This window comes from Gadus chalcogrammus, chromosome 23 (genome assembly GCF_026213295.1).
Source record: "Gadus chalcogrammus isolate NIFS_2021 chromosome 23, NIFS_Gcha_1.0, whole genome shotgun sequence".
NCBI lineage: Eukaryota > Metazoa > Chordata > Actinopteri > Gadiformes > Gadidae > Gadus > Gadus chalcogrammus.
In genome coordinates this window covers 14,022,503-14,046,791 of record NC_079434.1, presented here as the reverse complement: position 1 = coordinate 14,046,791, position 24,289 = coordinate 14,022,503, and the positions used below count along the sequence as shown (strand labels likewise).

The 24,289-nt window shown below is 42.9% G+C and overlaps 1 protein-coding gene across 2 annotated transcripts; it reads right to left on the bottom strand.

The window, feature by feature from the left end:
* Positions 1–201: 201 nt before the first annotated feature.
* zc2hc1a (zinc finger, C2HC-type containing 1A) lies at positions 202–19,578 on the bottom strand. Of its 2 annotated transcripts, none has more exons than XM_056583715.1 (9): positions 19,470–19,578; positions 18,934–19,007; positions 18,390–18,515; positions 17,068–17,212; positions 16,219–16,376; positions 14,952–15,063; positions 5,023–5,095; positions 3,941–4,036; positions 202–2,245 (listed from the first exon to the last, which is right to left on the bottom strand). In XM_056583715.1, the coding sequence occupies exons 1-9, from the start codon at positions 19,483–19,485 to the stop codon at positions 2,113–2,115; spliced, it is 933 nt and encodes a 310-aa protein (XP_056439690.1). In that variant the 5' UTR covers positions 19,486–19,578; the 3' UTR covers positions 202–2,112. The 2 variants fall into 2 exon arrangements, with proteins under 2 accessions (XP_056439690.1, XP_056439691.1); XM_056583716.1 differs by having other exon boundaries at positions 208–2,245; positions 17,068–17,209.
* Between the last annotated feature and the right edge of the window lie 4,711 nt (positions 19,579–24,289).

Genomic DNA, 24,289 nt, shown 5'->3' with positions numbered 1-24,289 from the left:
GGTTAATAGGGAAACATTACTTTTGTAACCTGTGAAATTCAAGAAATGTGTAAATATAATTTTGTAAAACTAGCTAAATGGCATTGATGTCTACAATTCCAATAAATATACATAAGCTTTTGTCTAATGTGCATTCTCAATTAAAAAAACAGTCATTACATTCTGGTTTCTGGGGAGTATGTTTAGAATATAATTAATCTGTGTACTTTGAAATAGGTTGAAAAGCAGGACTGCGAGCCAACAAGGTTAAAAGTCATTGTTCCTTTAAGGCATCTTTCGTCTGTCCTCATTAAGTTGTAGAAAACATGCTGTTGGCTGATGATGGGAACACATCCAACTCTCCATAAATCTCAATCATCCGGCTGTACAAAGCAACAAGTACGCTATCAGCTATGCAAGTACGCCATCAGCTGTTGATACAAAACCAAGCAACCCTATAACCTTGATTCCCATGTGTATTTTCCTACATTTATTTGCATTTGCATTGCAAAGCTCAAATGCAGTATTAACACACAAAACCTGTATACGTGATATACATTGTTTCAGGGTGTTTTATTGATGAACGTACACAGTAATAATTGCAAGACCGTACTCTATTATATATGAAACATAGTGAACAGTCTTTTGGGAGTGTTTGGTTATGTGCAGAAGGATACGGGCGGAGGGATGACCCCGGTATTCAAAAACAGATGACAGAGGCGTCTAATGACACAACGGCAAATTATCTGCTTAAAAAGGGAGACAAAACCATAAACAGCATTGCGTTTCTTTTCCTTCAGGCCCTCTTAATTGTTCACAAGTACTACTTAATGTTCACTAGAAACCCAAAAGGAAACGCATCTATTGTTTGCAATCTGGAAAAAATATATAAATTTGATAAAGAACTACAAAATGTTGTATTTTCAATGCAAATCAGGTTCACACACTTGCATTCCATCTGCGACCAGTAATTTTCCATCCATCTGAATGTTTTCCACCCTTGTCCACATGAACACAAAAAACTAAATGATTGATAGTTATGTCATGAGCAAAGTTTCCTATAGCAACCACACCGTTCCGTTTATGATAAATAATGAAGCTTAAAATCGAACAGTTGAAGTCCTTAAAGACATAGCAGTAGCATATAGCACTACTAGCACGAACTGGAAGTTGAAATCCTTAAAGACGTAGCACTAGCATGTAGCACTAGCTGTCGCGATGATGGGGTTGAAGTCCTTAAAGACGTTGCATTAGCACATAGCAGTAGCCCTGTCTGGATGATGGGGTTGAAGTCCTTAAAGGGACTTAGCACTAGCACATAGCAGTAGCCCTGTCTGGATGATGGGGTTGAAGTCCTTAAAGGGACTTAGCACTAGCATGTGTCACCTCAGTGGAGCCGTGAGCACCATTTATATTAGGTTTGCAAATGCAAATCAGGAACAACAAAAGACTTGGGCCATTGGATCATTTAATTATAAACACACTTGTTCCCTTCAATACTGATTCAGGTGAAACACTGTGTATATTATTGTGATGTTTGGCATTGGGCAAAATGGTTTCCATTCAAATCCACAAACTAAACCTCACCACATAACCAAATGGAAAACAATATTAAAAGAATAACCTAGAAAATAAGAAAATAAATAACCTACCTAAATTGCTTGAAATTTGCAGAACATAATGGGAAGATAGCTATTTGAGATATGTTACAATTCAAAAAAACTGTAGAAGCTTAACCTGAAAACTCTCAAAGCAAAAAATATTTTCACGTAGCACTGACAAATACGCACAAGGAAAGGTTCGAAACACAGTCCTACAGATAACGCTGTCATTTCTTCACAGTTAAAAGTGGTCAGTGGTCGATCGCAGATCACTTCAACAGGAACCTATTCTTCTAGTGAGGAGGACGGGGTCCCTGTGGAATTGCAGTGGTCCCTTGGCTTTGCTGCATACTCTGGGTGGAATCCACCGGCCAAATCACACACCCACATAAGAGAGAAGGGAGGGGGGGGGGGGGGGGCATCTAGCGTTCTGATACAAAGTCCTTGGCAGCGGCACCAACCGAAGTACGCACACTCTGCTAAGCTGCTCCTCATTAGCAGTACAGCAAAGGTGTCACACACACACACGTCTTCACATGCACATCCGTCTGACGCCACATTCGCAGCAGAACTTGGCCGTCTCCACGGGGTATTTGGTGCCGCAGTCGTTACAGAAGCTACCCTTGGCGCCGCCGTCCAAGTCGTTGTCCCCGACAACTTCTTGCCTGAATGAGGGGGGGGGGGGGGGGGGGGGGGGAGAAGACGCTCGAGTGAGAATGACACAGGCCTGGGGGTGTATGTGTATATATAAACACAGGCGGCATTCGAGAAAGATGTTTTCAGTAGACAGCTGTCAGTTCACCTCGGGTCCATGTAATTTCTCCGACGCTCGACCCGAGGTGAACTGACAGGTTTCCCGCACACGGCAACAATCCCTTTCTCCTCCATGTAGCGTTTCAATCTTGACTTCAGAGTCAAAGCCAAAATTCCTTTCCCCCAATTCCCTCTCCACCATGGCCGAGATAATCGAAGCGTAGTGTGTACTGAACCGGACTATGATCGAGTTATCTAGGTGTTCTTATACGATCTCGCTTGCCCGTTCATGTAAGATTTTGGTCTGAAGTAAATTGGGTAAAGGTGTTAACATGCATTTTAAAAGTCCGGTTGAGGTCTTATTCCTTTCTTTATCTGATAATAACTGCATGTAAACGCAAAGTGTGGGTTGAATATGAAACTTACGAAACACCACATTTGGGAATTGTAAACAGGCTGTCACTTACTGCAATTGTAATCAGGCAGTCCCTTATTGCCAGTGTAATTTGATGTAAAGTAACGGTAAGCGGAACTAAACACATACAATTATTTCTGATATGAATGTTGACATTCTGTCTGTAAAAACGTTCAAAATCCAAGTAAAAACAATAAATATAAGGAGACCTTGATTAATCAATTTGTATTAATCGCGTTAAAATAAAATTGCGTTAACGCGAAATTAACGCGTTAACTTGCCCGGCCCTAATATATATATATATACATACATACATATATACATACATACATATATTTAAGCAATAGATCACGCCAGGCTGTGGTATGTGCTCATTATACCACTGTTAAGGGGCGTTGTCCGGCCCCGACGCGCAGCGGAGGGCCGGCGACCCCCTTCACAGTGGTATAATGAGCACATGCCACTGACTGAAGTGATCTATTGCTTTTATACAACGGTTACTATTATGGCGAAACGAAAGTCATAGACACACTACATTTAAAAAGAAACCAAGAAAGTCAAAATAGCCGTTTATTAAAGAATACAAAAAAGTAGTCCCTCCTGGCTGCCGCTATGCATCGACGGTCGCTATGCAACACACTTTAGCGTCCCTCCGAGAGAAGGCTCCGATAGAGCGGTTCGCCGGCAATTTATCCTATGGAGCAGTTCACTCGCCCTGTGCCTAAGCTACCGTTAGTCTCTCCATCGCCTTGCTCACTCCCGGAGTAACAACATTTACACACTCTCCATCATCCAACTTATGTTTTACTTTGTAACTGTTTCTACTTCCAGGCGCGGAGTGATATGCAAACTTTCACAAAATGATCGGGCGTCATAGCAGTTATGTATACGCTCATTATACAACAGTTGGGAACCAATCAGATCGCTGGATTTAGGTCCCCCGTTGTATAAACATACATATATACTCACAAATATACACACTAAACAGTATAGTGTCTATACACACAAGAGCCAACACAAGGGGGCAGTGTGTAAAGAAAATGTATAGTATGCCCTTAATTACTTTAAATAACCCGCTTGCATTTCATATATTGGTTGCCGTCCGAATGAAAAAACAAAAACATAAAAATACTTTAAAGTAAATGGCAGTTCCCTAGCTTTGAGGTAAACCTATGAGGCGTTGAAGCCCTACCTTGAGTAGGAGCTGTCCGCCTTCCTCCTGTACAGCCCGCTGGGCGCCGCGCTCTTGGCCGGGCCGTAGCCCACTGGCCGGCTCTTCATCCCCACCCTGGCTCATGGATATCAAGGGAGAGGGACGGTTAGAAACAAGACAATTTCAGTTTGATGACTCTTAAGAGAGCAATGGGTACTTGGCAGCGGCCCCAGTTAATTCAGGGGTGGGGAAACCGTTTAGCAAATCCATGTTGCGCAACGAAAACGAGTCCAGTTGTACTAGAACATTTAAAAACGGCTGAATAATGTTACCATTGATTTGCTACTTACGTTCATACAATTACCTCGACCTGCCAATTGCCTAGCTGCCCCTTGCTCTTTAACACAGTTAGTCTCAGAGGGCTTCACAGGTGCACAAAAAGGCACACCCAAACATTGAGTCTTCTTAAAGGGCTCAGGGCCAAGTATTGCATGCATGGTTTCACAGTTTGCTTGTACGGATTAATGGGAAGAGGAGAAGAAACATTGATTTGACAATACAAAGCCAGAAATCCTATGCTATTCATGAGTATTATGAATAGTAGACCAACCCAATCGTTTGATGCCATTGACAGTGTTGTGAATGACAAAAACAACTCAACGACATTCATAAATGAGTGACACGTAAACAAATACACACTAGTACACACACGAAAAAGATACAAAAGCAGAACAGACTCTTTCAGGAACGGAACAGTAGTTAAATACGCTCTGGGGTTGGATTTAGTACATTTCCATATTAATCCAGTTCAAAACGAAAGGAAACAAGTCGCACACCATGTAGTAAACAAGGTCAGGTTGCAGCCACACACCATAAATGCCAAGCAACTGGTTTAGAGCAAGGGTGAGTGAGTGAGTGAGTGGCTGCAGGGTAGCCTTTTAACATCCAGTGATCAAATTTATATACCAACTTCAAGTGAATGTATTAAGTGAATGTATTAAGTGTGTGTGTGTGTGTGTGTGTGTGTGTGTGTGTGTGTGTGTGTGTGTGTGTGTGTGTGTGTGTGTGTGTGTGTGTGTGTGTGTGTGTGTGTGTGTGTGTGTGTGTGTGTGTGTACCAACCCTGATGGAGGACTCGTGAGGGCGGACGGGCTGCTCCTCGCTATACTGGAGGAGGGCTTACTAGATGGGATTCCTGTGTGAAGAAAGACCCCACAGAGAGTGCTGACATGAGAACCTGGGCCAACACTGGCCTCCGGATCCAAGCAGTCGTTGACTCCATAAACACATTTGGCCCCAATTATGCTGGGAATCGAAGGAGATTGGTGCCCAAAATTTAAACATAAAGTAAACATCCTGCAAGGGGGAGGAGGAATGATGTGGGAAAGGAATGGCACTTATTTCCCGCCACACTGATCCAGCATCAAGCCTTTGCACAGGTGGCTATACACGTTAGAAACCCAATTTCTGAAGCATTTTATTTCTCTGGAAACAAACTCTAAATTGGTGAGGAGATTATCTAAATCTATTGTTAAGTTGCATGTTAACGACTGCGCGTGCGCGGGAAGAGTTGTTGCTGTTCTTTGTGTGAATAATGGCGGCGACCATGGTTGTGCATGTAAAATGCTAACGTTCAGTAAAAGTTCAAACTCGATCAACTGTCGTTGTGGTCATTGATTAACATCAGTAGCAGAGGATGGTTGCTGCTGGGAAGTACCAAGTACCGCCACCGTTTGACGAGAAGACGTCATACGAAAGCTGGAAAAATGAGATCGCAATATGGAGACTCGTCACCGAACTGGATGAAAAGAAGCAAGCCTTGGCAGACGACGCTGAAGTTGGCATCCGATTCGCAGCATCCGATTCAGCAGCTGGTCCACTTTAAATCGGTCCCGATTGAAAACCACTACACCTAGACTCTTCAAATCTAGACTAAATTATCACAGTGAGGCTATACATTATGTAAAACAGTTTCAGATTTGTGAAACCTTTACGCTATTTGTGAAAATGCAATAAAGGCACATTTTAATGCTTTTTAGGGGTCCAGACCGCATTAGAACTGATCCTGATTAAAAACCACTACACCTAGACTCTTCAAATCTGGACTAAATTATCACAGTGAGGCTATACATTATGTAAAACATAGTTTCAGATTTGTGAAACCTTTACCCTATTTGTGAAAATGCAATACAGGCTTATTTGAATGCTTTTTAGGGGTCCAGACCGCATTGCATTTTCACAAATAGGTTAAAGGTTAAAAAAATCGGAAACTGTTTTACATAATGTATAGCCTCACTGTGATAATCTAGTCCAGATTTGAAGAGTCTAGGTGTAGTGGTTTTTAATCAGGATCAGTTCTAATGCGGTCTGGACCCCTAAAAGGCATTAAAATGTGCCTTTATTGCATTTTCACAAATAGGGTAAAGGTTTCACAAATCTGAAACTATGTTTTACATAATGTATAGCCTCACTGTGATAATTTAGTCTAGATTTGAAGAGTCTAGGTGTAGTGGTTTTCAATCAGGACCCGTTCTAATGCAGTCTGGACCCCTAAAAAGCATTAAAATGATCCTGTAATGCATTTTCACAAATAGAAAAAAGGTTTCACAAATCTGTAACTATGTTTATTATAATGTATAGCCTCACTGTGATAATCTAGTCCAGATTTGAAGAGTCTAGGTGTAGTGGTTTTCAATCAGGACCGATTTAAAGTGGACCAGCTGCTGAATCGGATGCTGCGAATCGGATGCCAACTTCAGCGTCGTGTCGTCCTGGCAGTTACCTTGTCGCTAAAGGGGAGAGCCAAGGCTAGTGCTCTAAGAAATTGCTGCTGGCGACTTAAATTCCGACACGGGAATGACTGCAATTATGACTAAATTGGACTTGGTGTTTTTGAAAGAAGAAAAGGACCGGCAGTACGAGGCTTACACTGAGTTCGACCGGATCGCTAGGGGAAGCGGTACTTCAATGGTGGATTACATCATCGAATTTTGAACATCGCTACAACAACCTCCGTAAGTTTAAAATGGAACTTCTGGATGCAGTGTTAGCCTTCAAGCTACTAGATACTGCGGGACTTAATGTGAAAGATAAGCAGTTGACGCTTACAGCTTGCCCGAGCGTCTCTTTTATTGACGTGAAATCAGCCTTAAAAATAATTTTCGGCGATAACGTTACACCACCACAAGATGGCAGCAGTCACAGTGCGTTGCGAATGAGTGAAGATGCTGCCTACTACACGAGATACACAGGCAGACGGGACAATAGGTCAAACTTCAGGACAAACCCACTCGACCAAGATGGGAGGAGAACAAGATGTGCAGTATGCCAGAATACTTATCACTGGGCAAAGGATTGTCCAAACAAAAAGGAATATGTAAAACTTACAAAGGATGAGGGGATAAAAAATGATGTTGAAGAATGCAACATTACTTTGTTTTCAAACGTTTTGTCTGACACAGAAATCTTCATGGTGGAGGCTTTGGGATCAGCTGTGATTGACACAGCCTGTACTAGAACTGTGTGTGGGGAAAAATGGCTTGATGATTACATCAGTGAACTGCCACAGAGTGAGTTACAAAAGGTTAGTGACAAACGGAGTACAAGACCTTTTAAATTTGGTGATGGGAAAGTGGTCCACTCCACGAGGAAAGGGATTATTCCAGCCAAGATAGGACGCACTAAATGCAAAATCGAAACAGAAGTTGTCCCTGCAGATATACCAATGCTTTTAAGCAAGACTTCGTTGAAAAGAGCAAGTGCAGTTTTAGACATTGCGCACGACAAAGCGACAATGTTTGAACAACCTGTTTAGCTTGAACTGACATCTTCAGGACATTATTGTGTGAACTTGAGAGATGATAGTGACGCAGAGGAAGGTGAGACCCAAACACTAGATGAGGATGAAGTTCTCACTGTGGCAGAAAAAAAAAAAAAACAGTCCTGGTGAAACTGCATAGACAATTTGGACATGCTTCAGCTGAAAGACTACACAAACTACTGGCCTGTGCAGGTAATAATGATGAGGAAAGCAACACCATACTCAAAGACATTGTAAAGAACTGTGAAACATGCATCAGGTACAGCAAACCAAAACGCCAGCCAGTGGGGGGTTTGCCCATGGCATCAACTTACAATGAAACTATTGCTGTGGACTTGCATGAGCTTGAACCGGGAGTGTGGTATCTCCATGCTATTGATCACTTCAGTATTATCACCACGAAAAAAAAACAGGGAGATAGTGAAGAACTTTATTCACTGCTGGATAAGTATCCATGGTCCTCCGCAAAGGTTATTTTGTGATAATGGAGGTGAATTCAACAACGAAGAAATGAGGGACATGGCTGAAAGGTTTAACATTGAAGTGAAAACCACTGCAGCGTACAGCCCATGGAGCAACGGCCTAGTAGAAAGGCATAATCAAACCCTGACTGACATTTTGATGAAAGTCAAGAAAGACAACCAATGTGACTGGAAGATAGCCCTGGATTGGGCCTTGATGGCAAAAAACTCGATGCACAATGTACATGGTTACAGCCCCTACCAGCTAGTGTTTGGGCTGAACCCAAATCTGCCTTCAATCCTTACCGATAAGCCTCCAGCTCTGGAAACAAGTTTGAATACTTGGGTAGCCCAACACATCACAACATTACATGCATCAAGGAGAGCGTTTACAGAAGCCGAATGCTCCGAGAGGATCCGAAGAGCCCTTCGCAAACAACTCCGGCCCAATGATGACAGATACGAAACAGGGGACAAAGTATACTCTAAGAGAGTAGACTGTAACGAGTGGAAAGGTCCAGGTGTAGTCATCGGCCAAGATGGTGTGGTGATTTTTGTTAGACATGGGGGAACCTATATTCGAGTGCACCAGTCTAGGCTGAGAAAAGTGGAACAGCCAGAGCTGGAAGAAAATAAAAGGGGAGATCATATAATTGAAAAGGAAAACCTTACAATGACACCAGCAGTTGTACTCAATGATCATAAATATGAGAGGGACAATGAATTACAGGAAGTGGAACCTACAAATGATGAACACCTTGTTGCTGAGGATAAAACTGAACCCCCTCATGCTTCAGTACATCCTGGAGGGAGTGATCTCGATCAACCTGTCGCGTTGCAGATAAACTCAACTGCGTCTTGTGAAGGCCTGAGGCTGAAAGCTGGACAGTTGGTTCAATACACAGACAATGAAAGTGGCCAAAAATTCTAAGCCGGGCAGGAAAGGCCACTGGAAAACACAAAAACTGTTATAATGTGCAGTACAGTGAGCCTGAGGAAACTGATGGCACAACAAGGTCAGTTGGCTTCGGACAAATTAAAGATCTTCAAGTTATTCTGTCTTGAGCATGCCAAGTTATGTACTGGTTACAATGTGGATAACATTGATAGTGGATGATGATGCTTTCATACCTGCCAAACACAATGAACTCAGCAACTGGAGAAAAAATGATGTATTTGAAAAGGTGAAAGATGAGGGTCAGAAATGCATTTCAACAAGGTGGGTGTGCACACTCAAGGAAACACCTGATGGCATTGTACCTAAAGCCAGACTAGTTGCAAGAGGCTTTGAAGAAAGAAACACATAAGACCTTCCCAAAGACTCGCCTACATGTGCTTCAGAATCTCTAAAGATGATCATGGCTGTCATATGTCAAAATAAATGGCTGCTGAACTCCATGGACATTAAAGCAGCCTTTTTACAAGGTAAAGAGTTGACCCGAAATGTCTACATTCGCCCACCCCAAGAAGCACAGAGCAAAGGAACTGTATGGAAGTTGAAAAAGTGTGTTTATGGCCTTAAAGATGCTTCTTTGTACAGGTACAATAAAGTGAAAGACACTATGCAGCAGTTGGTAGCTACTGTGTCAAAAATTTATCCAGCAGTATTCTACTGGTTGGATGATTCCTGTAATGTAATGGGGGTCCTTGCAGCTCATGTGGATGACTTTATCTGGGCTGGTTCACATGCGTTCTCCACAGCTGTCATCACCCAAATGAAAGATGCTTTTCAAGTTGGACATGAAGAACACCACAGCTTCAGCTACATTGGAATGCAGGTTAATCCCCTGAAGGATGAGATACAAGTGCAACAAAGTACATATATAAAAAGTCTTCTTGACATGCTTAAATCAAAGATTGGCCAGATATTGTGCGTAGCAAGACAGAGCAGACCCGACATAATGTGTGACATATAAATTTTGGCATCCAACACAAAGTATGCTACCCTGCACTGTGCAAACAAACTCATCAGAAAACTAAAATCAGAAGAGGTGATCTTGAGGTTTCAGTACTTGGGAGAAAACTGTTCCCTCAAACTAGTCGTGTTCAGTGATTCCTCAATGGGAAACCTTGCAGGTGGATGAACACAGGGTGGACATTTTATCATGCTTATGGGAGAAGATGGGAAGTTTTCACCAATATGCTGGCAGTCAAAACGCATCAGGAGAGTTGTACGGAGTACGTTAGCAGGTGTGACGGTCACAGGGTTGCCTTGTGTGGTGGTGGTGCTGCTGCTTCTGGTGTGTTCTGTGTTGCAGGTTGCTGGTTGGTGGATTATCAACTAACGAGATGCAGCTCACCTGAGCAGGCTGGGCTCAGGAGCCTATAAAGCAGCCCTGATCAAGTGACTCCTCTCTCTCCCTGGCCTGCAGCCCGATCCTTAGTTTCTGTTATGTTTGTTTGTTCACGGTATTCTTTAATAAATTCATTAAGTTCATACAAGACCATGTGTTGCCTCCCCTTCAATGGTACAACCGTTGAGCCAGGTTGTAACACAGGAGAGACATTGGCACTTGCAGATGGGATTGACAGTGCACTTTATCTAGCTACTATCTACTCAGAGCTTACTACTGGATAATCATTCTCTTCTTGATGCTGTCAAGTCTACAAAGTCCGTCACGGAAAAGAGACTCCGCCTCGAAATCAGCAGTATTAAAGGAGCTCATGGACTCTGGAGCTGTTCAGCAGATCATGTGGTCACCTACCAAGCAACAGCTTGCTAACTGCTTGACGAAGACAGGGACTTCTGCACTAAATCTGCTGAGGGCCCTCAGCGAAGGTATAATGCATCTTAAAGGCTAAATGATCTTGACAATAGACTACAGGCACAGGTTGGTCATTAAAACTGTCATTTAATCAAACCCATTTAGCTGTTGTAGGTTTAAAAGATAACCTATGTTGATGTCCTATTTCTTGGACAGTGTTACACTGAAATGTTCTTAGGTTTGAAAAATGGTCATATTTAAAAAAAAAAAAAAAATCTTTAAAGAAAAAGCAGAGATTGTTAAGTTGCCTGTTAACGACTGCGCGTGCGCGGGAAGAGTTGTTGCTGTTCTTTGTGTGAATATTGCCGTTGGACATGGTTGTGCATGTACCGTAATTTTCGGACTACAAGCCACGCCTTTTTTCCCATTTTTCGATTCTGCGGCTTAAATAACGCAGGGGCGATTCTAGGTAGTGTGGGGGCCCTAGGCAGAGGATTGTTGACGGGGGGGGTGGAGCGATTGTTGACGGGGGGGGGGGGGGGAGTGGAGCGATTGTTGACGCGGGGGGGGGGGGGGGGGGGGGGGTGTATGGAGCGATTGTTGACGGGGGGGGGGGGGTGTGGAGCGATTATTATTTTTTTTTTTTGGCTCTAGGGGCCCCCAAACAATTGCGGGGCCCCAGGCAGTTGCCTAGTATGCCTAATGGGATGCGGCACCTCTGAAATAACGGTGTGGCTAATCTATGGATTTTTACAGCTAACGGTCACTAGGGGACCTCCTAAATCTATGGATATTACTGGTTAATGTCCACCAACTTTTACTCTATGGGCTCTATGACCGGTCCACGCCCCCCCACCTTTAAGAGGCGGGCTCCAGCAGGAAAAGCTGGAGGCCGGAAAAGAGTGAGACAGGTAGCGCGCAAAAGTAAAAGTGGAACCGAGAGTGGTACGAGAGACAGAACGAGAGCAAGACAGACATTACGAGTCTGAGACGGCCATCTCTTTTCTGACAATCCCCTCTGTGCACGAACCCTTACATATGGTAATTAGGGCTGGCCCGAATTATTCGAATATTCGAATACTCGTTCGGAAAATGAGTATTCAAAGCTTAAATCAGTATTTGGAGCTTCGTTTTTTTGTTCCACGTACGTGATGTCACCAGAGCAAGGGAGGCAAACTATAAGCGTCAGCGACACCAAGCAGAGAAGCGAGAGAGGTGGAGGAAGAATAGATATCTTGTTTCCCTTTACTTTATAACACAACATTAGCGGGATCTCGGGAGGAAAAGTAATACTTAGCGAAATGCTAACCTTAGCTTAGTTGTTTGTTTACGTTCGCTGTACAGCGCCGCGCCAATCAACTGTGACTGGCTTGCTGCAGAGTGTGAGCGTCTTGGGAATACCCGGTCAATATAATGGATATAATATGGACTAGGGCTGGGCGATATATCGAATATATGCGATGTATCGCGAGATGTTCTCCAGGGGATGTATAAAATCGAATACAAATTGGCACGTAATCTGTTTCTTTTTGCCGCCGCCGGCATACTCGTTGTGCGTTCACACCAAACGCGACGGGGCGACAAAATCCCATATAAAGTGAACGTAGACGCGTATCAGGCGAATTCTTCGCGAGAGAAAACCGGCAACAAGTTTTGATTTGTCACGCCACACTTTCGCCGTACACAGGCGAGCGCGTTCACGAGGATTTGTGGCGCGACAAATTCACTCGAGACGAAATGTATTTTAATTTCTCGTGATGACAGCCAATCAGCGTTCAACAGTGTGGCCACTGAGTGACATGTGTAACGTAAACAGCCAATCAGCGTTCAACCGTCAAACTCAGTGCAGTGCAGTCCGGGGTGAACTGCAGCATGGAGGAGAAAGTGATTGTTGCCGTTTGCGACTCCCTGCATATATAATAGTATATAATATAATATAATTGTATAATATCACGGCCAAAAGCTCTGTGCGCCTCCGGATGACCGTAGTGTGGGGAGCTCATAGGGATTGGGCTTCTCGAGGTTTGTTTACCGGCGCTGCTATGGTTTCCGGTCTTGTGTGATCCAACGGTTTATTAGGTAGGCCCATCTAATAAATCTCTGTCTAATCAATACTTCATTCACTGCCTATTCCGTGGTCATTGCAATATTATGAATAGACTGCGTTGGGTCCTCCAACGTCTCTCCCTCTTCCACAAAAGGTAAAGACATGCAATGGCACAAACACACTCACTCCCCCCGCCCGTTGCGAGTCCGCGAGATTCTCATGGACGAGCGTGTGTGACTGGACGGCGCGCTGCTGTGTGTGTGTTAGGTGTGTGTATCTCCGACCGGTGAGTGAGAACAGCCAGAGAGAGAAAAAAGGATGGAAACGAAGGATTTGATTTTGAAAAAGAGTAGCATTGGATCCGTCGACTGGCAGTGTATATATAATAATTATTATGCAAACAGTTAATAAATAATTAACGGTTTGAATAAATACGTTATTACTGACGTATGCCAGACATGGTTGAATCGAGTATTTATGATGTGCTCTAGAGGAGATTCAAAATATATTGTGATATATACATTGTGTATCGAGATATAGTAAAAAAATATCGAGATATTAATTTTGGCCCATATCGCCCAGCCCTAATATGGACACATAAGACAATCGATAATCGGTATCTGTTATGAATTTATTGTACAAATTCCCTGAAAAGATACACGTTCCAGGATGAATTGAAAAGCTCCCGTAAGGGCTGAGATGGCAGAGGGCAGCTGATTTGGAACGGAACAACAGCTGTTCGCTTTCACAGGGAATAACTAAGGAACTTCAAACTATTTAGGCCTACTAATTAACGTTCAAAAGCTATTAAATCTTCAACAAAATATGCAGTATATAGTAGGGCTGCTCGATTATGGGAAAAATAATCGAGCATACTGTTGTTAAACAGAAATACATATACAAGATGTACTTGGCAGTTCTGCCTTAAATAACTCTTAGTTAAAGTCTGCTATAGGAGCTTGTTATCGTTCATCAAACTGTAACGTTACTGAAACTTTAATATTCCACACGGTAGGTCTACTCCAACATGTCTGTCAACAGTCGATGCTGCTGATTGGCGGTTCACTGGCATGTCCCGCCTCCTGCCAACGGCATACTTCCTGATGCAGCACGCCTGTTAGATTGTACTCCCTCTCGCCGCGTTGAATGCTTTCGCATGCGCGTCTCTTTCATAAACTTTCATAAACTCTCTAGGCCTACTGTAAAACGGAAAATGTCAAATTAATCGTTTCAACTCGATTATACGAGTTTGGAGATCGTTTGACCCCAAAATCGATATCGCGATCGAAATTCGATTAATTGCACAGCCCTAGTATATAGGTATTATTAATGTTGTTTTTGATTGTTTTTTTCTGGAACGAGTATTCTAATATTCGCTCGGAAAAACCAGTATTCGAAGCCTGAAAAATGGCATTCGAGCCATCCCTAATGGCAATTAAACATTAAAACACCTGCGGTTTATAGTCCACTGCGGCTTATACATGTACACATCATTCAAATTAGCTGCTGCGGCTTATACTCCGGTGCACCTTATAGTGTGGAAAATACGGTAATATGCTAACGTTTAGTAAAAGTTTAAACTCGATCAACTGTCGTTGTGGTCATTGATTAAAAACTATCACAACAGGAAGAGCAATGTCTTAACAAACATAGTTGTGAGAAAAAAAACAGCCATCCCTGGGAGAAGAAGGACACACATGCAATGCCTTCTGGGCTTCCTGACATAAACCAACACCATCATCCTACTCTGACAAGAGAATAATGGGTAGTGAGAGAGAGAAAACAATCGAAACAAACTGACTTGGCTTGTGTTCATGTGTGCGTTCATTCTTACAAAAGGGTTCTAGTGACACCGTTTCAACACGGACAAGACATGCCCACTAGTTGCCAGGCAACGTTACACAACAGTAACCAACAGACTAAACATTGTTCAGAGGCACTTTTACATTCAAAGAAAAACACGAGATGAGTGGAATCTGAGCTCTGGGGCCCAAGTGATGAAGCACAATGTTTCCTACCAGAGATCTGTCCAGAGCCAGAGCGCTGTGGTAGACGAGAGGACACAGGTTGAACCGCAGTAGACGGCGACGCCATCAGGCCCGCCTTCTTCACTGGAGCGGAGAGCTTAGACTGCAGAGAGGATACAAGAGAGAGACACACATAGAGAGAGAGAGATAGAGAGATACAGAGAGAGAGAGAGACAGAGAGAGAGATAGAGACAGAGAGAGACACACAGAGAGAGAGACAGAGACACAGACACAGAGAGAGAGAGAAAGAGAAACACAGAGAGAGATAGACACAGAAACAGAGAGAGAGACAGACAGACAGATAGACAGACAGACGGACGTATAGAGAGTGAGTGCAAAGAGGAAAGGAAGAGAGAAAAATGCAGAGATAGAGGAAGAGACAGAGAGATATGAGGACCAAGACAAGAGAGGGTGAGAGGGAGAGAGGATTGGGGAGAGAAAGATGTTAGACATTTTATTCTATTATGTCTAAAGCTTAGTGTTTACAACGATTCCATTTCCTTTCCCACATTTCATTCAGGCCAGTAATTATCAATGCAATCAGACACAGTTGTGGTTTGGTTTTCGATGTCTCACTTCTCTTCCAGAGAACTGTAATGTGTGTGGACAAGCTGTGACAAAAAAAATGGTTGCTGAGACTTTTGAGGCTGGCTAACTGTGACTGGCTGCTATGGTGATATGCAGTATCCTTTCTGGCCCTTATTGTTGTTGTACCTGTTGAAGTGATAAGGAGATTTCTAGTGTGGTTATTTTGGTTTATATTGGCGGTTTGAGGCAGTGTTATTACTCCAGATCAGATAACTATGTAATGTTCTCTTATCGGTTGGGCTACTACATTGTAATCCAACCTTCTCACACGCTCTGTTATACACATACACACAGCTGTTTTCATTAACGCACAACTTGCAGTCCCTAACAGTTGCTATAGCTTAGATTTCAGAGAGCAGAAAATAGCAAAAGAGAGCAAGATTTTGAAACTAAACATCCCAAAGAACGTTACCAAATGTTTCTCAGCCATTAAGAAGTGTTGCATTTCAGGCACCTGTGATTGACAAGCAAGATGAATTGCTTAGAAATGACAGACTTGACAGTGAAATGCTCACAGAACGTTTCACTGTCAAGTGAGCATTTCACTCATTATTAGCTGATTTTGAACGGATAAGGCCTACACTCAAATAATATTATAAAACGTACACCTAACCTACAGCACCTTCACTGCTCGCGTGCGTGTGTGTGCGCGTGCGTGCATGCGTCTTACCTGCGTGCGAGGGGGGGTTTTCTTCACCTCCGCTGCTGCCGCCGCCGCCGCCGCCTTGGCCTTGGGCATGCGTGCCGCCTTTTCGCGGCAGAACTGGATGTGACGATCGGCGGCATTCTGCCCGAACCTCCGCTGGCAGTGAGGACACTGTATGTAGTCTGAGTACCGGCAACAGACAACAACATCAGAACTGAGGGCAAACACATGGTAGGAACCCATGAACGCCACTTCACCCATCGTTCAAATGAACCGCTGCAACGCCGACATTTAGAACTAAACGTTGTAGGTATCATAGGTAAGATAAGCATAATAAAATGCTTATCTGTTCCTAGAATACAGCTAAATGCATCACGTGTAGGGCTGCATGATGATGGAAAAAAATAAATAATGGTACTGCGATTATATATTTATCGTTGTGTAATGATTGTGGTGATTTAGTAGGGGAGTGTATCTGCATAGATCCCCTTCGAACCCCTCTCGTATGGGGCAACACTGGCAAAGGGATCCAAAATAGTTTTTTTTTTTGGCTTTGCATGGCATTCAGATTTGGTTTTGCACTCAGAGCTTTATGGTGGTGAATTAAATGTGAAACGACTGCTTTTGTTGTCTAATCATCGACTGATCAACATGATCGGCGGTTCGCTATGCATTTTTTGTAAGCAAGTAATAAAAATTACTGTATGTATCAGGCGTGTATCACGATTTATATATATCGTGCAGCCCTTTCACGGTGCCATGTTGAGATGTGCACCTATTCAAGCCAGAGACATTAGCCTCTATTGTGACCAATAACCCAATCCTCATCATCATCATCATCACTGAAAGGAGTGAGCCCGGTCTCCTAGTGACCTGGGTCGTAGGTGGGCGGGGGGGGTGGTGGCAGGGGGCCCCCCTCCTTCATGACCTGTGTGATGCCCTTGGCCGCCCGTATGGTGGCGATGAAGTCCTCATGTTTCTTGCGCCAGTTGGATGGCTTCTTTGGGGGCGGATCCTGCTTGAGGGTGGTGGTGGTGGTGGGGGGGGTGGGGGTAAAAGGGGAGAGGTTGGTTGGCGCCATAAGCAGTATAGAATTGTTGTCTGGACAGTCGCTTAAAAATATATTTTTCCATAGCAACTCTATTAAACAACTTATTTTATGTAAGGAGCTGACTTCAGCCAAAAACAAAACCATAAAGACAGTTAAGTCCATTGTGTATGAGTATGATGGAGGAGGCCCCTGGCGGTGAGACTCAGATTACACAATGAAAGTGACAATCCTTGTGTGTAACCATAAGACAGAGAGTGACGCACTGGCAGCTAAGGGCGCACTCACACTAGGCTATCTGTACCGTGCCCAAGTCTGTTTGACACCTGCCTATACAAATATTTGCTAACTTATTTTTGGTTTCAATTGTGTTTCTCGCCACATTTAGCCAAAGGATGACAAGCCTATTACCTAGAAGACATAAGGTTTGGTTTCACTAAGATGGCATTACATCAGGCTCGTCAGGTTAATCTCAGTGATGACATTGATCCCATGATCACCCCAATGTATGCAGTGATCACTTTCTGTGAACATTCAAAATGCATCACCACAAATCAATGTTCGTATTCGGCAGTGCTCCACTGCTTTGCATTAAAAATACTGTACTACTTTTATTCCCATGGTCCATATTCCCCACCTTTACGGTCTCTGGATCTGCTGCTAGTATTTATTAACGGTTATGTATATATTTGTTATTACTGCAACTTTCTGTGCCCTTCCCTTATTGATGGCCCTTTTTAAAGTGTTGCATAAGTGTTGCATATCCTGAGCGTAGTATTCTTTTTAAATTGTAATCTATCCAAAAACAATGTGAATTTACTGAAATAATCGTCTATGTCAAATGTTTGTTAATTTGCCAAATTAGATTAAAAGCACCCTGACCCAAAAAAAGTTTATTTCATTAAATTGAGTCATTCGGTTCAGTAGGAATGGTAGATCATTTTGATGTCATCATTATTGCCATACGTTTGACCATCTTGATTGATTGTCAAAGATACTATTCCTTATATCACTCTAAGCCTTCTAAGTGATGCACTTCATATAAAAAGATTGCGTAACCATATATGGATGCTGTTTTCGATTTCATCCAGTATTTTCCTCATGCATCTTTAATAACCCGGTTTTAACTGCTGAGGTGTAGTCTCACCTTTGCTTTGAGGTTTTTGATGGGTTTGAGGGTGGAGATGTCTGTGCCCTCTGCCCTCTGTCTACTGGAGTCAAAAGTCTTCCTCTTCTTTGTTGCGGACTTCTGACATATAGGAATGTGTTTCTTCTGCATGGGTGAAACATAAGATAGTTAGAGGACAGAACAGGTAGTTGAAGTGATACATCATCCGCACTTGGCTTTTATATATATTTTTTATTCGATTGAGGAATTGCTTCTTGCAATCACAGCATGAAAGTTGCTAATGGATCTTTGACATACTCACATTAAAAACAGATTAATACTGAGCATTAGAAGTAATGATGATGATGGTTGGTGTGTGTGTGTGTGTGTGTGTGTGTGTGTGTGTGTGTGTGTGTGTGTGTGTGTGTGTGTGTGTGTGTGTGTGTGTGTGTGTGTGTGTGTGTGTGTTTTGAGGGGCTGGCATCTTGTGCTTGACAGTCATTTTGGAAAATGTCGACTTATTCTCTATGAATAGCCTCTTTCTGTGAACCCCCGTTGTACTGTCATGTTTTATTATTTTTACCAAGACTTTGGGAAAGAAGCTTCTTCCACAGATGTTACAGGGAGTAAGTTCCTCAGGCGCCGGAGCTTCTCCATCTGTATTGAACGAACAATACACATTGTACAACACACAAATAAACACACACAAATATGTACCATGTAAAAATGTATGTGCGAGTGATTTAATCGCTGATTACCATATGTGGCGTTAAACTTCGAAAGTCCTCAATCGCTAAATAATTCAGATTTATTTTGTCCTTTTTTGTATTCTTTGGCTGGACAGAAACACAGGTATACCAGCCTGCTAGCTGCAGCCTTAGCTTCAGTCTAGCGAATCTAGCTAACATGGACAGAGACAGCATCACGCCCAGTCATCCCGAGCTAGCGGTATCCTCAGTAGCCAACTCTTCCCGACAGAACAGGTGACGAAATTGAACATTTGCAATGGCTATGCAAAGTAGCCATGGCTACTGTATTGTAGCCCTATGGCTACAATATGGAAGCCATGGCTACTTTGAGGCATATGCTACAATAGGGCAACGTTGCTTCCCTTCTCACCTTCAAATTCCTCCATCACCTCGGTTTCGGTGTGTAGCTGAAGCTGCCACTAGCAACTGGCTCGTCTTGAACGCCGCCCCACGTACCAACATCCCGGTGTTTCATTGGCTGTTCATTTGAAACGTGTAAAAAACGGGGTGTGTTGTTCTTCATTTTGACCACATGGGGGCGAGTGGGAGGCGACCACGCAAGCGTTCGAGAGAACCACTTCACAAAAATAAAATATAGGCCAATGGCCTATATTAAGGCGTTGCCTACCTGTCATCGGCCCTTTGAAATTTTCAGTTATTGAAAGGCCAGGTTCCTTATTGACCACTCTAACGTCGTATTGCTATTTGCACAAACACAAAAACAATGTATAGTTTGTGTGCACACACAGGCTACACAAAAAAAGCCTTTGTCTCCATGTAACATCGTGACTATTCAGCTTTAGGGTTAGGTATCAATGGTTCTAGATTATGTATTGTTCTGCTATGCAACAGAATAACTGAATTTAGTATTCATGTTGAGATTTCTGTGATCATTATAAAAGGCATTGGGTAGCCTAAAGCAATGATTCACAACTTGTGGGTGCTGAATCATTAGAAGAGCATTGGGTTAGGGTTTGAGTGGATTGAAGAGCATATACCAAACCTAAATCTTTAGAAATAAGCCCATGAATTAACTCATTAAATGCGTTTTAATATCAATTCATGTTTCTAAAATGTGTATTTTATTAATTGTATTTAGCCCCAATTGAGCAAAGAAAGATTTTTGTGTGCTCAATGTTAACAGCAGTCTACTTGAAGGCATTCATTTCTTGACTATTGAAAATAAATTGCCTATTGTAAATAAATATTGTAAATATTTTGTAGATCGTTAGCCTACTTTAATGACGCAAGTGGGCCCTGAGGCTCCTGAACAGTTAAGAACCACTTGCTAAAAGTATTAAGATCTGATTTATCAAGACAATAAATTGCACAACAAAAATAAAAGAACATAATAACACATCAATCATTAGTGAAATAAAGGCCACAGTCCTATTGTCGGCAGCATCTTGCTTTCCACTGAATGTCTAACGCGCTAGTTAAATCAGGGAACATACGCACAGCTTGCATGCTATCAGTAAGTTAAGGAGCCATATGACCAATATAAATGGTCGACATCGCTATAAAACGATAACTATTGACGTCCGTTAGTCGTCTTTGCCCTCTATAAAAGGTCCACCGTGATATGCTGCACGGGGCATGAGTTTTTGCGCAACGTGCGCGTAAGTCGCGTCTGGATGGCAGTGTTGTGCGCGTATTGAAGTCCCGTCATTCTGATGTGATGTGATTCGCAAAGCAAACATTTGGACGCAAACTCAGGTACCGTAAATATATTTCATAATATTGCAATATTTAGAAGCGATATGAGTGTACTGTGTTGCTGTCTTGGCGCTGATACAGCGTTTCCTCTTTCTCAGAGAGTTACAATGGACATTGTATCCAAAAATAGAATGGCTGTTCATCTTAAAACATTTTAGGAAGGGATTGAAATGTTTGGCAGAATATTTAGTGTTAAACTTATTTGAGACCCTTTGTATTTTTATTAAAGGCACAACTTCTCAAGTGGGTTTACAAAGGGCAAATAAATACAGTTAATTCATAAAAAGTGTAAATACGGATAATATAACCCTAAACAATATTTTGAGTGGACGGACGTTGTGTCACAAAGAATGATGATTATTTTAGTGGTCAGAAGAAACGAGAGAGGCAGACACATGCCTCAAGTATGCCCAGACGTCCTTTCAATGTTATCTACAGAGTGAGAGAGGCAGAAAAAGACAAAGACAGACTTGTGTATCAGTTCTCACTCACTACTTTAATCCATTTTGATCTATATTCTCTATAGCTACTCTGCTTCTGCGCCAGTGTTAAAGTGTCTTCACTCTTCCCCCTGGGTAAGCACGCTCATCTGCACAACAATATGATTGTATAATTACTCCAACTAAGTATAATTACTTAGTTGTATTTTTGAGGGACTACAGTTTTCTCTGGGTCCATTTTAAGAACCATATGTTCTGCAGCTGATGTCATAGGGACTTGGCAGCATTTGCAACAGGGCCAAGGCTCAGCTCAATGCCCTCGCCACAACAAACATGCACTGCTGCTGGGGGGAGAGCATGGACACAACTCTGGGCTAACGTGCACATATGCATGTTGCGTTCACACACATTTGTGCACGCACGGACACACACCGATACACATACACACACACACACAATATATACATACATGCTGCATGCATACAGACATACATACATGCATACATACATACATACATACATACATACATACATACATACATACATACATACATACATACATACATACATACATACATACATACATACATACATACATACATACATACATACATACATGCATGCATGCACACACACGCACGCACACACACGCACACACACACACACACACACACACGCACACTCGCACACACAAACACACGCACACACACACACACATACACACACACACACAAGCATACACTCCAAAATCCAAAACTGTGTAATCTACTATTCGCGACTCAGGATTTCAGATCTGGAGCTTCTATGAGGGGTACGACATCTTAAGGATGTCTTACTCTGACACATTTGGTTCAAACCCACATCCGGACACCCTAAACACTGCACTATCCTACTACCCTGGTTTCCTATTCATGTTTCCTGTTCACCAACCCACCCCTCCTCACCTAAAGGCCTTTACCCCATTGGGGTCGACATGAGTTAAGCAGGCTGAGGAGGAGGCAGTGAGTTTAGCAGAGGCTAGACTAAAGAAGCTGTTTGAGCCTGTGTCTGGGCATAGCATTACCAGGCTTCCCCCCTCCTCACTGATATTACCCCCCTGCTGTTCGTGGGATTAACATGTGTGTGCTCTGGGCCCAAGTACCATTTCAGATGTGACAGCTGAAGCAGAGCATGCCCCAATGGTTGTGTCCCGAAATAGCCCTGGCCAATCACAGCTCACTCCTCTCAACATGCTGGACATTACCACTATAGAGCGAGAGAGAGAGTCAGGGAGGTCAGTTTTGTTTAACCCTTCTTACCTAACAGGGCCATGTCTTACTCATAAAATAGGATTAGAGAGTGGAGAACTAGGAGGAAAAGCATAGTAAAACAAATGCGGAAAATAATAATAGTAATAATAATAATATCATATATATATTTATACACATCCTCTAACCGTTTCTCATATCCTCTATGAACCCAAAACATATAACAGTAGCTGACTCACTTTAAGGACCCCATGAGTGATGTGATGGTACTCAATGCAGAAGACATCAACATCAATGTAGCCAGCTTTTTGTATTTTACTTTTATGGAGTGATGTGGGGATACAGATGTTGAATACAAATGTAATATAACTCCCGCCAAGCATGGGGGAATTGAGGTCAGGAGATGTGTTCCCCTGCCAGATCTCCAGGGCAGTGAGGGCTAGCCAGAGTTAGAATGTCAACACAGAAGATGAATCGCCACCGCAACCCGGCTCCATCCCGCTTTCTGAGAACCAATGTGGGATCATGGAAAAGCCATGTGTTTATTGTTTATGCTGCATGCCTCTTTCCCGCTGAACAACTTCTAGTATTTAGTATTTTAGCTACAAACTGTTTTCTTTTATTTTGTATATTTTTTTGGCCAATTACCCTTTCTCGGATGTGACCATTGCAGCCGGTGCCAGATAAAAAATGTGTGTGTGTGTGTGTGTGTGTGTGTGTGTGTGTGTGTGTGTGTGTGTGTGTGTGTGTGTGTGTGTGTGTGTGTGTGTGTGTGTGTGTGTGTGTGTGCGTGTGCGTGTGTGTGTGACAGCCCCTTGTATGGTGAGATGTGTCAGTGATGACAGATGTCGAGGCGATGTTTGAGCGCTTCATCGCGTCCCGGCGCTCGGGTCGCAGGAATGCCGTCCTCCCGGTCTACGTCCCGGCAAACCTGGTGGCCGATACCACCACTTCCTCCTCCGCCATGGAGCTGTCACATGACCTGGCCCAGCTCAGCATTGACAAGTCAGGTGAGAGACGCCGGTGATCATTGAAGTTCACTTACAGGTAAACTGACGGGTTAACTGAATACACAGGTAGACTGAAGTGAAGCATTAAGTTGCATCTAGCGATGAGATTGCAGACGGCAATCAACTGAATACCCCCCTCCCCCCCCCATTTAATGATCAGGGGCCGTATTCACAAAGCATTTTATCTTACCGCTAGGAGTGCTCCTAACTCGCGCTAAAACATTTTACGTAGGAGTTTTTTCTTAAAAGTTATTCACAAAGCCGTTGAGACCTACTCTTACTAAGGATAAATCACAAAGAGTGAACTAAGAGTGACGCGCCGTTGCTATGGATTACGTAAATTCTCGTGCACGAGTTTAGAAGCGGTCAGTTCGGTGATTGGTTGTTCAGACGAGCCCACTGAATCACCGAAAAACAAGGAAATAGCCTAGGCTAGAAATTAATTCCTATTAAGTAGTTATAGTGCAGTTAGCAGAATACACGCATGATGACAATTTTGTGCAGACCACGATAATGACGTTGTAGCCTGCACGTTCAAGAGAGAGAGAAAGCAAACAATAAAAATACGTAAAATCTAAAAGAAAATAAATGTTACGAACTACCCAAGTGTTGACTGATTTGTGCCAAGGTGTTTACCTAAAATGTGTTTTCAAAGTGATCCCTAAATGCCTGTCCACTCGGTTCCACACGGCCAAATTCCTTGTAATGTTGATCGCCATCATCATCATCATCATCATCGTCTGGCTGTGGAATGTTCCTCCGCTTGCAGAGGTTGTG